The 17,459-nt window shown below is 43.5% G+C and overlaps 1 protein-coding gene across 6 annotated transcripts in view; it reads left to right on the forward strand.

The window, feature by feature from the left end:
- Window positions 1–17,459, forward strand: part of MCOLN2 (mucolipin TRP cation channel 2) — a 57,588-nt gene that overhangs the window by 25,569 nt on the left and 14,560 nt on the right. For all 6 annotated transcript variants that reach the window (XM_056530161.1, XM_056530158.1, XM_056530160.1 and 3 more), the window contains exons 4-10: window positions 519–669; window positions 2,625–2,715; window positions 2,821–2,917; window positions 5,635–5,734; window positions 9,561–9,673; window positions 13,506–13,655; window positions 16,212–16,313. In XM_056530161.1, coding sequence (XP_056386136.1) covers window positions 519–669; window positions 2,625–2,715; window positions 2,821–2,917; window positions 5,635–5,734; window positions 9,561–9,673; window positions 13,506–13,655; window positions 16,212–16,313 — 804 coding nt within the window. The remainder of the gene's footprint in view (window positions 1–518; window positions 670–2,624; window positions 2,716–2,820; window positions 2,918–5,634; window positions 5,735–9,560; window positions 9,674–13,505; window positions 13,656–16,211; window positions 16,314–17,459) is intronic.

Here is a 17,459-nt window from a genome sequence, read left to right on the forward strand (position 1 = left end):
TGCCTAGTCGTTGCATGTGGTTTGGCGGTGATCCGGTAATTTTATAGGAGTTTAAGGGTAGGGTCACACGGAACGAATCCACCGATAACAGACCCTACAGTGGGCCTTCAGCTGTGCCTGCTCGTAGCGGCAATTCACCATTGCGAACAGACGCGCGTCCATCTGCGAGTCGCAGCACGCGTTCACAGTGTACTCGCACACATCGCTGCTGCTATCAGCCTAGCTCAGGGAGCAGGGGGAGCGGCCGTGATGTCTGCGAGTACACTGCACATGCACGCTGCAATTTGAAGATCGCTATGTGTCTGCTCGTAGCGGCAGATTGCCACTACGAGCAGACACAGCTGGAGGCAGCACTGTAGGATCAGTCATTGGCGGATCCGCTGCGTAAAATAATGCTTGCACTATTTTTTTTTCTCTGCTAACCTTGACTGAACAGCCAAGGGAGTTCCACATAACGGAGCCCAATAACAGTGTGAACGAGCCCTTATAAATAATACCCGTTCCTTCTGTTTCTGCAGTACCGCCGGATCGGAAACCTTTCGCTTGGTACGGTCAGCTATGAAAATGATGAAAAAAGAAAAGGGCTGAAGATCTGTAAACAGCATTACCATAGGGGGTCCACACATCCGTTCAATGATACTTTCAGTATAGACCCTACAGTGGAAACAGGTATTTTTTATTCAATTTGTGGTAATAAACCTGTGTGAAAATTTGCCCTGTGATGAATAGAGAGAAGCAGATGTCCCAATCTGCCATATGAACAACCTGCAACTATTGCTCCTAGTGTGAAAAACTATTAGTGTTGAGCGGCATAGGCCATATTCGAATTCGCGAATATTCGCGAATATATGGACGAATATTCGTCATATATTCGCGAATATTCGCATATTCGTAATATTCTCGTTTTATTTTCGCATATTCGAAAATTCACGTATGCGAAAATAACATATGCGAAAATTAGCATATACAAAATTAGTATAAGCAAAAATCCGCATATGCGAAACATTATCATATGCTAATTTTCGCATATGCGAAACTTCGCACACCAGTCTCACACAGTAGTATTAGAGCCTTCTTTACACCACACAAGCTGGAAGCAGAGAGGGATGATCACTGTGATGTGTACTGTGAAAAAAAAAAACAATATTCGTAATTACGAATATATAGCGCTATATTCGCGAATTCGCGAATATGCGATATTCGCGAATAAAATTCGTATTGCGAATATTCGCGAGCAACACTAAAAACTGTATATATTTCTGGTGGATATAAAAATCAACACACACACACTATATACAGTGGTCCCTCAAGTTACAATATTCATTGGTTGCAGGATGACCATTGTATGTTGAGACCATAGCTCTATATGGAAACCTGGTAATTGGTTCTGAAGCCCCAAAAATGTCATCCAAAAATAGGAAAAAGTGAGGATTAAAGAAAAATAAATAGATAACTAATATAGATAAAGCAAATCCTTACATATAAAAGTAATAAAGATCTGCTGGGAGCTGTAATCACTGTCTATGTACAGTGACCCCCCCCGAACTACGATGGCCCCGACATACGATCATTTCAACATGCGATGGCCTCTCAGAGGCAGCATCAACATACGATGCTTTTGTATGTCGGGGGCATCGCATAAACGGCTATCCGGCAGCGCAGACTGCTTCAGCTGCCACCGGATAGCCGTTTACGGTGCCCCATGTGGTCCGCTGACGATCACTTACATGTCCTCGGGGCTCCTCTGGATCCCCTGCATCGCCAGCGCTCTCCATCGACGTCATCACATCGCTGCGCACGCCGTCCTGTCATCCAATAGGAGCGGCGCGCGTAGCGACGTGATGGCGGCGACGGAGAGTGAGGATGCCGGGGAAGCAGAGGCCTTGCAGGAGCGTCGGGGACACCCCGGGGACGCGGCGACAGCGATGGAAGGCGACATCCAGGGCAGCGGTGACGGTCCGAAGCGGCGGGGACACGTGAGGATAACCTCCAATACCAGTGGTCTTCAACCTGGGGACCTACAGATGTTGCGAAACTACAACTCCCAGCATGCCCGGACAGCCGTTGGCTGTCCGGGCATGCTGGGTGTTGTAGTTTTGCAACATCTGGAGGTCCGCAGGTTGTAGACCACTGTCCTATACTTTTACATTGCACGGATCCCTCAACATACGATGGTTTCAACATACGATGGTCCATTTGGAACGGATTACCATCGTATGTTGAGGGACCACTGTAGAGGACACGAGCTTCTTCAGGTTCCTGTACAGTACACCAAGGGTGGATCCAAAGTCTAGTCTCGGGTGGGGCAATATCAGAGTATCATGCTCTGGTCGTCACGCCCCCTCCCATAGACTTGAATTGAGGGGGCGTGGTGAAGGGGGGAAATTAATCAGGGGGGCAATTGCCAGTTCCTGACATGGACAGAGGTGTCGGCAAAGAGCACTATGGTCATACAGAAAAATTCCAAAAGAATAGAACTTCCTGTAGAGCATCCAGCAGCTGATAAGTACTGGAAGAATGAATATTTAAAAAAAAAAAAAAAAGTTTTCCAGTGGAGTAACCCTTTAAGCATAGGAGTGTCTTTTAATGTGTGCTCATGGACTGAAGTTCTCTTGTCTTTTTAGAGTGTTTACATATGGAGCAGGAGCTTTTAGCCAGTGACCTACCTCGTGACGCCATCATAAATTCCACTTTCTTTAATCTAGAGTTTTACAGGTAACCACACCGGTCTATCTCGTTCCTTTTCTCAATGCGTTTCTGCCCCGAGCTATAAAGTCTATGTTTATCCCTTTTTTTTATGTTTTTGTTTTATCATTTCAGGCTTCTCAAAGTTGAAATCTCCTTTAGGCTGAAAGGAATTGATCTGCAAACCATCCGAGTCCGAGAACTGCCCGACTGCTACCTGTTCCACAATAAGGCAAAAGCTTTTAGTTGTCTTCTCTCTTCTAGTGTGGAGCGCGAATATTCGAAATGCAAATTTCTACCACGAAAATATCGTCACTTAGCGATTTCGCGAATATTTAGAATATAGCGCTATATTTTTGTAATGACGAATATTCTATTTTCTTCTTCACAGTACACATCACAACAATGATGTGTACTGTGTAGAGATGAGCGAACTTACAGTAAATTCGATTCGTCACAAACTTCTCGGCTCGGCAGTTGATGACTTATCCTGCGTAAATTAGTTCAGCCTTCAGGTGCTCCGGTGGGCTGGAAAAGGTGGATACTAGGAAAGAGTCTCCTAGGACTGTATCCACCTTTTCCAGCCCACCGGAGCACCTGAAAGCTGAACTAATTTATGCAGGAAAAGTAATCAACTGCCGAGCCGAGAAGTTCGTGACGAATCGAATTTACTGTAAGTTCGCTCATCTCTAATTACCAGCACAGAAAATAAAAGGTGTAGAAAAATGCTTCACCTACAATGATGAATGCCCCCCCCCCCCCAGTGAATATCTAAGCTATGCTGTCAGAGAAGTGCTGCCCTCTCCTGGTAGTGAATGGAACTGAATACCTAAGCTGTAGTCCAGTGTTTCCCATCCTTTGGCTGTCCGGGCATGCTGGGAGTTGTAGTTTTGCAACAACTGGTTGAGAAACCCTGCTATAGTCATTGCTAGTTTTTCATCGGAATCTGCTCAGAAATGCATTGCCGTCTATGTAGACAGCGGTTCTAACACCGGCGGCGCATGCTATTTGCGAAATGTCCACCTGTGTTTTCTGGGCGGACATTCGTCAAAATTTCTGCCATATGGATGTGGCTTAAGGCCGCAATTTCACCGAAATTCCGGCAGAATTTTTGTGTTCTCAGCCCCATTGATTTCAACGGCATTCCGCCACAGAATATCATTAGTGATGAGCGGTATTGCCCATATTCAAATTTGCGATATTTTGCGAATATATATAGACGAATATTTGCGAATTTCACGTATTCATTATATTCGGGTATACGAGGAAGAAAACGGTGAGGGGGTGGGGGGCAACTTTTACTATTGGTTGGTAGGGATGTTGTTGATAACCTCCGACAAGTGTATTTGCATCATTCTAATTGGCCAACAAGGGAAAAGAAGGAATATGCGCATATGCGGAAAAAAGTGAATATTTGTCATTTTGAATATATAACGAATATATTCGCAATATTTGCGAATTCACGAATTTGCGCAAAAAATTCTAAATGCGAATATTCGCGCCCAACTCTAATCACAATATATATGACTGGTCTTATATTTTTGCGGAAAGTGGAATTTCTGCGGCGGAATGCCGAATGGGACAGCGGAATCCCATTGAAAGTAATGGGCAGTAAATTTTGTCGGAATTCTTCTGAGGGATTCCGAACGGAAATTCCACAGTGTGAACATATTCTAAGACTCAATTTTCTATGAATACTTTAATTTTGTTAGTTTTCCCTATAAATGGGTTAGGCTGGGTTCACACTACGATTTGACGATGCAGTTACCGGATCTGGCTGGGGGAGTGAAAACCGGGCGCTCCCGTATCCCAGCCGGACCCAACCCGTATCTCATTAATTTGAATGAGCTGACCGGAGTGAGATAATGACTCCGATCGGCTCATTTTTTGGCCCGTATCCGGTTTTGTGACCCTGAACCTAAAACTGCGGCATACCACGGTTTTAGGTCCGGTCACAAAACTGGATACGGGCCAAAAATGAGCCGACCGGAGTCATTATCTCACTCCGGTCAGCTTATTCAAATATATACGGGCCGGGTCCGGTTTTCACTCCTTCCAGCTGAATTTGGTGACTGTACAGTGGTCCCTCAACATACGATGGTAATCCGTTCCACATGGACCATCGTTTGTTGAAACCATCGTATGTTGAGGGATCCGTGCAATGTAAAGTATAGGACAGTGGTCTACAACCTGCGGACCTCCAGATGTTGCAAAACTACAACACCCAGCATGCACGGACAGCCAACGGCTGTCCGGGCATGCTGGGAGTTGTAGTTTTGCAACATCTGGAGGTCCGCAGGTTGAAGACCACTGGTATAGGAAGTTGTACTCGCCTGTCCCCACCGCTCCGGACCGTCACCGCTCGTCACCGCTGCCCGGGATGTCGCCGTCCATCGCTGTCGCCGCGTCCCAGAGGTGTCCCCGACATTCCGGCAAGGCCTCTGCTTCCCCGGCATCCACGTGCTCCATCGCCGCCATCACGTCGTTACGCACGCCGCTCCTATTGGATGACGGGACGGCGTGCGCAGCGACGTGATGACGACGATGGAGAGCGCCGACAATGCAGAGGATCCCGAAGAGGACGCACCGGAGCGCCGAGGACAGGTAAGTGATCGTCAGCGGACCACACGGGGCACCGTAAACGGCTATCCGGTGGCAGCTGAAGCAGTCTGCGCTGCCGGATAGCCGTTTATGCGATGGCCCCGACATACAAAAGCATCGTATGTTGAAATGATCGTATGTCGGGGCCATCGTAGGTCGGGGGGTCACTGTATGGTCAAAACGTAATGTGAACGCAGCCTTCGCATGTTTTGGATGGATGGATAAATTGTCCATTTTAAATGTATATAGTTTTTTGTTTTTTTTTCTTAACTGTTCCCCCCCCCCCCCCCCACCAAAAGAATATCTGTTGATAAAGTAAATAATTTTTATATTTCCTACTCTTTTCAGATAACCTTCAATAACCAGGCCCATAGTGGCAAAGTCAAGATTTACTTTGATAGCGACGCTACCATTCAAGACTGTAAAGACTGGCACATATCTGGCTCCAGTAAGTCACCCCTTTAATTCTGCAGGGTAAAGCGCTCCAGTCTTGGGGCCCAATCGCACTAGGACATTTTCAAATGGATTCCATTTGCAGCAGACTCCCATTTTTCTAAATTGGAGTCTGCTGCGAGATTCACACAACGGAAGTTCTGGAGCTGAACTTCCGACCCAAAATTGGATTCCGCTGGAAAATTTAACATGTTCAGTCTTTAGGCGAAACCCGCTGGAGAAGTGCCTGCTCTGTGCAGTGGTGAATAGGACATTGCTTACTGTCCGGATGGAAATTCAGTAGTGTGAACGGGCCTATTCCTCTTAGGGCTCATTCACACTATGTATTTTCCAAGCCAATTTCCTCTATGGAAAATCCAGTGCAGCAGCCTCCCATTGAATTCTACTGCACCATTCACACAACGGGATTTCCGTGGTGGATGTTCCACTGCAGAAATTCCAGATCCTGTACTCCGCTAAAAAAAATGAAGGTGTTCACTCAGCGGAATCCGCTTAGAAATGCATTTGCTGTCTATGGAACAATTCACCTCCGAGCGGACACTCGCTACAGATGTAGTGTAAATCTGCCCTTATACACTCTTTACTGTTGCCTGTGTTTATTTTTATTTTATTTTTTTTACATGTTACTAAATCCATATACAGTAGTCCCTCAAGTTACAATATTAATTGGTTCCAGGACGACCATTGTATGTTGAAACCATTGTATGTTGAGACCAGAACTCTATGGAAACCTGGTAATTGGTTCTGAAGCTGCCAAAATGTCATCCAAAAATAGGAAAAAGTGAGGATTAAAGAAAAATAAGTAGATAACTAATATAGATAAAGCAAATCCTTACATATAAAAGTAAGAAAGATCTGCTGGGAGCTGTAAATCGGTGTCTATTTCAGTGTTTCCCAACGAGGGTGCCTCCAGCTGTTGCAAAACTACAACTCCCAGCATGCCCGGACAGCCAAAGGCTGTCCGGGCATGCTGGGAGTTGTAGTTTTGCAACAGCTGGAGGCACCCTCGTTGGGAAACCCTGGTCTATGTAGAGGACAGGAGCTTTTTCAGGGTCCTCTACAGTACACATCATGCCCTAAAAAAAAAAAGTTAAATGGAGCCGCCCTTACTTGGTGTCCAAAGGAGCAGCTAACCATGGCATAGGTTAAAAGTAGTACAGAACTTGTAATACTACCCTCTACTGTAGGGGGCGCTACCAGACATCAGTCAGTGCATACACTTTAGGAATACAGGTAAAGAGTACAGAACATGTAATACCTCCCTGTACTGTAGGGGGCGCTACCAGACATCAGTCAGTGCATACACTTAAGTAATACAGGTAAAGAGTACAGAACATGTAATACCTCCCTGTACTGTAGGGGGCACTACCAGACAACAGTCAGTGCATACACTTTAGGAATACAAGGGTTTTACCAGTGAAATGTCCATTCTGATTGGTCGGTTCTTCCAGCCATTGACATGTTTTGCAGATTCCATAGCTTTGTATGTTGAGTCTGGTTTCAAGTTACAATGGTCCAGAAAAGACCATTGTATGTTGAAACTATTGTATGTTGAGGCCATTGTAAGTTGAGGGATCACTGTATAGGGAACTGTGACCACACTGTCTGCAGATAGCGTCAGCAGTATTTATTATAGGAAGGATCAAGGATAACGCTTGTCCTAGCTTTTTAATCCCTTGGTACCTAAGGCTATGTTCATGTGTCGAAATTTCCATGTGGAATTCCGCTTGGAATGTCCTCACAGAAATTCCGCTGCAGCAGGGTCCCATTAAATTAAACAGGATTCTGCTGTGCACGAGGCAGCATTTCCGTGTCAGTTGTTTCCGGCACGGAAATTCTGTTTTCTGTGTCCGCAGAAAGAAGGATCCTGTTCATACTTTCTGTGGACACCGCACGGAATGCAGAGCAGTCTATACGTTCACGTCTGGTAACTTGCGGCGAGTTACGCTACCATTCACTTGTATGGGTCAGAGGATAGTCCGCAATAGTGTCAGATGTACAGACTGCCAGCAGACCAGTTCAGATAATTGGCATGACTTGCAGCGGGAAACTCACTGCTAGTTACCAGCGTGTGAATGTATCCCAAAAAAGGACCCCAGGTCTGCTGTCAACATATACCAGGTAGGTCCTGACATTCCTAAATACAATGCAAAACAGTAGTACTGCAGAGCCAGGCGATGTTCACACAAAGGGGGAGATGTATCAAAACCTGTTCAGAGGAAAAGTTGCTGAGTTGCCCATAGCAACCAATCAGATCGCTTCTTTCATTTTTGAAAAGGCCTATGAATAATGAAAGAAGCGATCTGATTAGTTGCTAGGGGCAACTCAGCAACTTTTCCTCTAGACAGGTTTTGATAAATCTCCCCCAAAGTGTTTTCAGCCAAAACCAAGAGTAGGTCCAAAACAAATGGAAATTTTTCCATAATTTTTTAATTTTTATGTGTGTCCATTCCCCTCCTGGTTTGAACCAGCCTTACTGACCAAAATAGAATAGAAATAGAATGAGAATATCTCTTTTTAAAGGAGAAGTCACATGCAAGTTAAGTTTTAGATCGCGGGAGGTCCGAGCGCTGTGACCCCCTGCGATCTCCTGTAGGAAGCCCCGGCTCTCCCACAGAGGTCACGACCTCCGCCCGAAGCGGGGGCCTCCATGCCTCCTCCATATATTTCTATGGGGGAGCCGTTCAACCATCTTTGGCTCTCTCATAGAAATATATGGAGGCGGCGTGGTGGGCCCCGTCACAGCGACCGCCCCCCCCCCCCCCCACGATCTAAAACTTATCCCCTCTCCTGCGGGTAGGGGATAAGTTTTTCTATACTAATCCTCATGGGATCTCTTCTTTAATGCCTAATTGGCCCAACCTCTTATACTCCAACCTCATCATAGATATGGGTAGTCTGGGGGCCCCTAAGAACTCAAGCCCCTTCAGACTTTCAGAATTTGATGAACTTTTGCAAAGTGTTTTTTTTATTGTGCAAAAGTTGTCAGTAAATTATCAGCCCGTACAATAAAGTTCACTTCGTGTTTATACAACAACAAGAAGTTACATTTACGTTTTTTTATACTCTCCTCTATCCCTTAGTAATAAATCATTAAAACATTTTACACTATATTATATGTTCACCAAAATGGTCGCATAACTATGACATAAAAAATGTTTTGATTTTCGGACAGCGTCAATGGGGAAATGTTTTTTATTAATTTTTTTTTTAAATCTCCCTAAAATAACGGTGTCCGTTTAAAGAGTACCTCTCATGATCTTGTTAAATTTTCTAATCCTTCCAGTTCACTGCCCCATCATGATAAACCACCCCCTGCCTTTATTTTTATTATTTTTTAGTTTTCTATCTTGATATTTCTCTGTGTTTTCTGCTCAGTCTGTCAGATTCACAGACTGGGAAGGGGCGTTCCCCAGCAGGCGTGACATCATCTGAAGCCATACAGGAGAGAACTTCTTCCCTCACTCTGCTACACACAGCCCAGAGCAGTTCAGTGTGTGAGATGAGTTATGATTGGATAAGGCTGCACACACCCCTCTCAGCATTTCCTGATTTTGGACTTCTGCCAGGCCAGCAGGAGTCCAAAGTCTGTGCAAGAGATGGGGGGAAATGTGCTCTGGACAACTAGGGAGACACCTAGTAGCAGCTTTTTAAAACACAAATAAAACATCATTTTATTATTTTATTTTTTTTAAACACCGTACATTAGAAATATTTTTTTTAATTTACCATAAAGAGTGCAATAGCAAAAATTTTGTTTTAATGAGAGTGCCCATTTAAGGGGTTAATGGGCTTCAAGCAGGTTTTGTTCCCTTTTGCAGTTCAGAAGAACAATCATTACATCCTGGTTTTCGATGGGTTTGTCATCCTGGCGTGTCTGACCTCTCTCATTCTCTGTACTCGATCCATCATTCTGGCTGTAAGGCTGCAAAAGGTAAGTGTGTGTGAACTGTACTGTACAGGGGCAGAGAAGACTGTTGAGACCCAATTAGCTCCTAGCAGCTATAACTACTCCTCCCCCTTATTACAATAATTAATTAAATAATAACTGACACAACAACAATTCAACTTTTCCGTGGGTGGGGATCGGCCACAGCTTTATTTATAAAATTATTTATATAGATAACAATTTAACTGTAACAAAGACACCGATTGGCTTCTTACCAACCCGAGAGGTGCTGCCACACTGTCCTGTGTGGAAGTCTACCCCGGGTTGACCCCGCTTTCACCGTCTTCTTACCGCCAAGCTGTGACTTACAATAAACAGAGATACAAAAAGGGAGGGAGGGCAAAACTCTGGGTCCTGGGCAGATTGAGGGGGGAAGGGAGGCACCACAGCTATAAGTACCCAGGGGAGGGCCCCTGAAAGCCCGGGAAACTATTACACCCATGATTGGTGCACTCCTTCCCCCCCCACCCATGGGACATACCACTATAGTTACCAACAAGTTTTACAGGTGGGGGAGGGGGCTAAAAACCTTGCCTGTATATTTCTTAACCCCTTAACTGCTCACCAGTCTGGGGGCAAGCTAGTTATGCACAGCTTGCCCCTCCAGCTGATATCCCTCACATATACATGTAAAAATACACAGGCCGTTACTTGATCTACCTAAACTCTGATGCAAAAAGGGACCCCACAGTATCACATGTCATGTATAATACCCCCGACCCATTGCCCCACAGCTGCAACTAAACCTTCTATCTTAAAGGGGTACCCCACTGGAAAACATGTATATATATATTTTTTTTTTTTAAATCAACTGGTGCCAGAAATTTAAACAGATTTGTAAATTACTTCTATTAAAAAATCTTAATTCTTCCAGTGCTTATCAGCTGCTGTATGATCCACAGGAAGTTCTTTTCTTTTTGAATTTCCTTTCTGTCTGACCACAGTGCTCTCTGCTGATACCTCTGTCTATTTACAGAACTGTTCAGAGTAGGAGCAAATCCCCATAGAAAACCTATCCTGCTCTGGGCAGTTCCTAAAATGAACAGTGGTGTCAGCAGAGAGCATTGTGGTCATGACAGAAAGGAAATTCAAAAAGAAAATAACTTCCTTTGGATCATAACAGCAGCTGAAACTGTGCTCTCTGATGATACGTGTCTCAGGAACCACCCAGTTTAGAAGAGGTTTGCTATGGGGATTTGCTTCTAAACTGGGCGGTTCCCGAGACAGGTGTCATCAGAGAGCACTTAGACAGAAAAGAACAACTCAACTTCAGAAGCTCATAAGTACTGGAAGGATTAAGATTTTTTTTAATAGAAGTAATTTACAAATCTGTTTAGCTTTCTGGCACCAGTTGATTTAAAAAATAAAATGTTTTCCAGTGGAGTACCCCTTTAAATAGCTATATCTGTAAGACATTGTTTCCTAACCAGGGTGCCTTCAGCTGTTGCAAAACTACAACACCCAGCATGCCTGGACAGCCTTTGGCTGTCCGGCATGCTGGGTGTTGTAGTTTTGCAACAGCTGGAAGCACCTTGGTTGGGAAACTGTCAGGGGTTAAAAGTTGTCATTATTTAGTAACTCCGTGGCCGTTTCACCCTATAGATGCTGCTGTCAATAGAGAACGGTGCATTAAAATGATTAGACCAGTGTTTCCAAACCAGGGTGCCTCCAGCTGATGCAAAACTACAACTTCCGGCATGCCGGAATTGTAGTTTTGAAACAGCTGGAGGCACCCTGGTTGGGAAACACTGATTTATGTGTACAGTCACTAGTGTTGAGCGGCATAGGCCATATTCGAATTCGCGAATATTCGCGAATATATGGACGAATATTCGTCATATATTCGCGTATATTCGCATATTCGTTATGTCCGTTTTATTTTCGCATATGCGAATATTCGTGTATGCGAAAATTAAGCGAATTTTCGCACGCCAGTCTCACACAGTAGTATTACAGTCTTCTTTACACCACACAAGCTGGAAGCAGAGAGGGGTGATCACTGTGATGTGTACTGTGAAGAAAAAAAAAAAAAAAAAAAAACAATATTCGTAATTACGAATATATAGCGCTATATTCGCGAAATTCGCGAATTCGCGAATATGCGATATTCGCGAATAATATTCGAATTGCGAATATTCGCGAGCAACACTAACAGTCACCTCCCAACTCAGTTGACTCTGGATATGAAAGGAGAAAAGGGTTGGGCAAGTGTCCCCCTGCAGAATACATGAGCTAGTGCATGTGGGGATGGGGAGGGCATGAAGGGAGTTGTAGTTTTACAACAGCTGGAGGCAACCTGGTTGGGAAACACTGCTTTAGGGGCGTACAAGTAGTGTTGAGCGGCATAGGCCATATTCGAATTCGCGAATATTCGCGAATATATGGACGAATATTCGTCATATATTCGCGAATATTCGCATATTCGGTATATCCTCGTTTTATTTTCGCGCATGCAAAAATTAGCATATGCTGAAATTCGCATATGCGAAAATTAGCATACGCTAATTTTCGTATATGCGAATTTCCACGCGCCAGTCTCACACAGTAGTATTACAGCCTTCTTTACACCACACAAGCTGGAAGCAGAGAGGGGTGATCACTGTGATGTGTACTGTGAAGAAAAAAAAAAAATTTAAAAAAAACGAATATTCGTAATTACGAATATATAGCGCTATATTCGCGGAATTCGCGAATTCGCGAATATGCGATATTCGCGAATAATATTCGAATTGCGAATATTCGCGAGCAACACTACGTACAAGTGGTCATCATTTCTGGACTCTCCCATTGAAAAAGGTAAAAGGGAAGAACAGATTGTGTTATTTGTCCTGCAAATACAGTACAGGCATATAAAACATTAGTCTTAGTAACAGTATATAAATAATATAAAATACTCTTTAATAGACTTTTATGCTGCCGTTCTCAGTTTTGAGCAGAATTTCATATACCCTATTGTAGTTGTAGCTTGCAAATTCACTTTATTGTCTTTAAAGGGGTACTCCAGTGGAAAACTTTTATTTTTTTTATTTTTTATGAACTGGTGCCAGAAAGTTAAACAGATTTGTAAATTTCCTCTATTAAAAAATCTTTATCCTTCCAGTACTTATTAGTAGCTGTATGCAGAGGAAATTCTTTGCTTTTTTAATTTCTTTTTCGTCTTTGTCCACAGTGCTCTCTGCTGACACCTCTGTCCGTGTCATAAACTGTCCAGAGCAGCATAGGTTTGCTATGGGGATTTTCTCCTGCTCTGGACAGTTCCTGATACAGGCATCAGAGAGCACTGTGGACAAGACAGAAAAGAAATTCAAAAAGCAAAGAACTTCCTCTGTAGCATACAGCTGCTAAAAAGTACTGGAAGGATAAAGATTTTTTAATAGAAGTAATTTACAAATCTGTTTTAACTTTCTGGCACCAGTTGATTTTAAAAAAATAATAATAATTCCACCGGAGTACCCCTTTAGGAACTCTGCTTGGTTTTCATTGAAAATGGAAATTTAGGAAACAATTCCACCCAAATATACATTTTTCACACATGCAAATGTGTCCTTTTATTAGGGATTAGAGATGAGCGAACTTACAGTAAATTCGATTCGTCACGAACTTCTCGGCTCGGCAGTTGATGACTTTTCCTGCATAAATTAGTTCAGCTTTCAGGTGCTCCCGTGGGCTGGAAAAGGTGGATACATTCCTAGGAGACTCTTTCCTAGGACTGTATCCACCTTTTCCAGCCACTGTTCGCTCATCTCTATTAGGGATGATTCAATAAAAAAATAAAAAATAAACAAACCTTTATTAAAATTTTCTTATCTCATTGCAGAGGTTTGTGCGTTTTTTCTCGAGTAAATACAATCGTCGCGTGTGCTCGGCTGATCGATGGGAGTTCATAAATGGCTGGTACGTTATGGTCATCATTAGTGATTTGATGACCATCATCGGATCTGTGATGAAGATGGAGATTAAAGCCAAGGTAAGTTTCTAAAAGGATAGAAGAGGTTAGTCAGGATAAAAAATAAATAAAATAAAAAAACAGCACCTCACCTGTCCTCAGGTTGAGTGTGGTATTGCAGCTCAGTTCTATTAAAGTGAATGGAGTCAAGATGTTATACCACACACAACCTGAGGGCAGGAGTGGTGCTGTTTTTGGAAGAAATTAGCTTCAATTTATTTTTTATTTTTTATTTTTTTTAATTTTTATTACTGGATAACACGTTTTATAGGAAATTGGGGGTGGAGGGTTCTAGATCTTCTGTCTTTGTGAGAGGAGGGTCATTTTTGGAGGGATTGATAAGAAAATGCATAAACTTCTAAATGCAGAGTGTGTGATGAGGGCAGATGGAATTACCCTAGGGGCAGATGGCATTAACCCCTTGTGTTCTTGACACCAGGGCGCGGTTTATCCTATACACCACCCAAAGGTATTCTGCTGGATCCTGGGCTGGGCACCGATGCAAATAATGACTCCGATGCCAAGTTACGGAACAACGGCAGCTTTACTGAGTCAGACCGGTGTAACAGTCTCTACAGTCTGTCTAGGCCCAAGGAGGTGACCAGTGACTTCAGAGACCACAGGGCTTATAGTGGACTTGGAGAATTTGATGCAGGGCCACGCTGACTTGACTGAGACGGACTATGACAGACTTCACCCCGTTTGAATCTTACCAGGTTTTGACTTTCACCTGTGGGGCAGTAGACTTGTGGATCCGTGGCTGCGTGGTAGACTTTGGGCCTTTGTAGGACACCAGACTCTCTCAGGACTTGACCTCACTGTAGCTCAGCAAAGACTCAAAGAGACAGAGAAAGCTCCACCCAGGGCTTATATGGGGGAGACTCTGGAGGGGTCCCATAGGTCACCCTGTAGGTCACATGGTCACTGGTACCTTCCCTGGTTGTTACAATGACACTTAAATAATCACCACAATACTTAAAGGCATACATCAATATAGGTGCATTACACTAAATAACATAGGCACTTAAGATCATACATAAGACAAGTATAGGGGGGCCCAGGGGTCACTGACATGGAGTCTGCCTGACAGGACCGCAAGGGTACAGGGGTGCAACTCCTGTACTGGGCCACCACAAGAGAAAAAAGGTCTGAAAAAGTAACCTAAGTGTGTGTGTGTGTGTGTGTGTGTGTATATATAATATATATATATATATATATATATATATATATATATATATATATATATATATATATATATATATATATATATATAATATGTTATACAGTGGTCCCTCAACATACGATGGTAATCGGTTCCAAACGGACCATCGTTTGTTGAAACCATCGCATGTTGAGGGATCTGTGCAATGTAAAGTATAGGACAGTGGTCTACAACCTGCGGACCTCCAGATGTTGCAAAACTACAACACCCAGCGTGCCCGGACAGCCGTTGGCTGTCCGGGCATGCTGGGTGTTGTAGTTTTGCAACATCTGGAGGTCCGCAGGTTGTAGACCACTGTTAGAGGAAGTTGTACTCACCTGTCCCCGTTGCTCCGGACCGTCACCGCTGCCCGGGATGTCGCCATCCATCGCTGTCGCCGCGTCACCGAGGTGTCCCCGACGCTCCGGCAAGGCCTCTGCTTCCCCGGGATCCGCGCTCTGCGTCGCCGCCATCACGGGATGACTGGACGGCGTGCGCAGCGACGTGATGACGTTGACGGAGAGCGCCGACGATGCAGGGGATCCCGAAGAGGACGCGCCGGAGCACCGAGGACAGGTGACATCACCAGAGCTCACGGGGCACCGTAAACGGCTATCCGGCGGCAGCTGAAGCAGTCTGCGCTGCCGGATATCTGTTTATGCGATGGCCCCGACATAAAAAAGCATCGTATGATGATGCTGCCTTCAACATGCGATGGCCTCTGAGAGGCCATCGCATGTTGAAATTATCATATGTCAGGGCCATCGTAGGTCGAGGGGTCACTGTGTGTGTGTGTGTGCGTATATGTATATATATATATATATATATATATATATATATATATATATATATATATATGTATATATATATATGTATATATATATGTATATATATATGTATATATATATATGTATATATATATATATATATAATTTATATTCATTTTAAAGATCATTACTTTGAATTATTATTATTTCTTGTAATATAAAAAAATGTTTTTGCTAAATTTCCTATTATAGAGTATTATATAGCCTCTGGCTGTCCAGGCATGCTGGGAGTTGTAGTTTTTCAACAACTGGAGACACCCTGGTTTGTAAACCCTGGATCAGACACAGGAAACTCCTTGTCACCCTATCGCCCCTTTTCCCACAATGTGGTCATAGTGTATTAGTGTGTGTTCATCAGCGTCAGACTTATGGGAGACCGGGTCCCTGTTTTAGAGATAACAGGGGGGGGGCCCCAGTGTTCAGACCCCCTGCGATACACTAGTTATAACTAGAGATAGCACAACCCTTCTAAGGGGTAATGGATGTTACCACCTCCACATGCTAAGTTTGTGTACTAATACATTGTGTTACTCCTTCTTATCCCTGTAGAACCTGACCTCGTATGATGTGTGCAGTCTTCTTCTCGGGACATCCACCTTACTGGTTTGGGTTGGCGTCATTCGATACTTGGGTTACTTCCAAAAGTATAACGTGAGTTTGAAAGCTTTATACATCTTTATCCTGTGGGCGCCGACTGAAACGTCTTTGTAAGGACGTGAGTAAAGTCGTGTTCACAAGACGAGTCCCATTGTGGGGGGATTCTGCTGCTCCGTGCACACAGTTGAATTCCCATGGCCGAAATGTCTGCCGCAGAAATCCCAATTCCGGCCTCAGTCAAAAAAATTTAGACGGAACCACTCCAAAATGCATTGGCATTTATGGAGATGCATTTCCGAGCAGTCCTAGCACCGTCATGTTCCAGCCAGAGCCCGCTATTTGCAGAGTGTCCGCCCGTGTTCACGCTGTGTGAACATAGCCCTAAATTGACTATTACTCGACACCTTTTTTTTTTTGTAATAGAAAAGGAGTACATTTTTGCGCAAGCCCCCCCGCCCCTAAACGCTGATTTATGGCCCCCTCCCCCAATCGCCAAGTAGGTAGGGCCTAGTGTAAAGGGGGTGTGGCCTTCCAACAGTTTAATTGAATTTGAGAAATGTAAACTGAGCTGTTTTTTGCCTTTTCAAAAATGAAAGAAATGATCTGATTAGTTGCTATGGGCAACTGGTCAATTTTTCCTCAGCACAGGTCTCGAAAAATCTGTCCCCTAATCCTTTATAGTCATGCCCTTTTTTTTTTTTTTTTTTTTTTTTTTTTTTTTCTTTGGTGAAGGCAAAAAATAGCTGAAACACTGTGGCTTTATTTTAGCCATTAATTGATGCAGATTTACAGCTAGAAAAACAAAAAATACCCAAAACACAAAATTACAGCCATAAGGTTTTACCCTATGCAGACTACCAGCAGTTTTTCTACAGAATTCCATAAAATCCAATGCCCCAGATTTTTTAATCCGTCCAAAACAAAAATTTGGAGTGATTTGCCCATAGCAACCAATCGGTGCTCAGCATTCATTTAACCAGAACCTGTGTAAATTATGAAGTCTGCGCTGTGACTGATTGCTAGGAGCAAGATATCTTTATTTATTTTTTTTATTTTTTTTGTAAAACTCTGTGCATTTTTATTTTAAAAAATTATTAAAAAATTATTAAAACCTAATTCAACAAATACTGACGGAAACAGATAACTTATAAGAAGTTACGGAACAAAAATGGATCCAATACAGAGCCAAAAGCGCAACAA

This window comes from Hyla sarda, chromosome 7 (genome assembly GCF_029499605.1).
Source record: "Hyla sarda isolate aHylSar1 chromosome 7, aHylSar1.hap1, whole genome shotgun sequence".
Lineage (NCBI taxonomy): Eukaryota > Metazoa > Chordata > Amphibia > Anura > Hylidae > Hyla > Hyla sarda.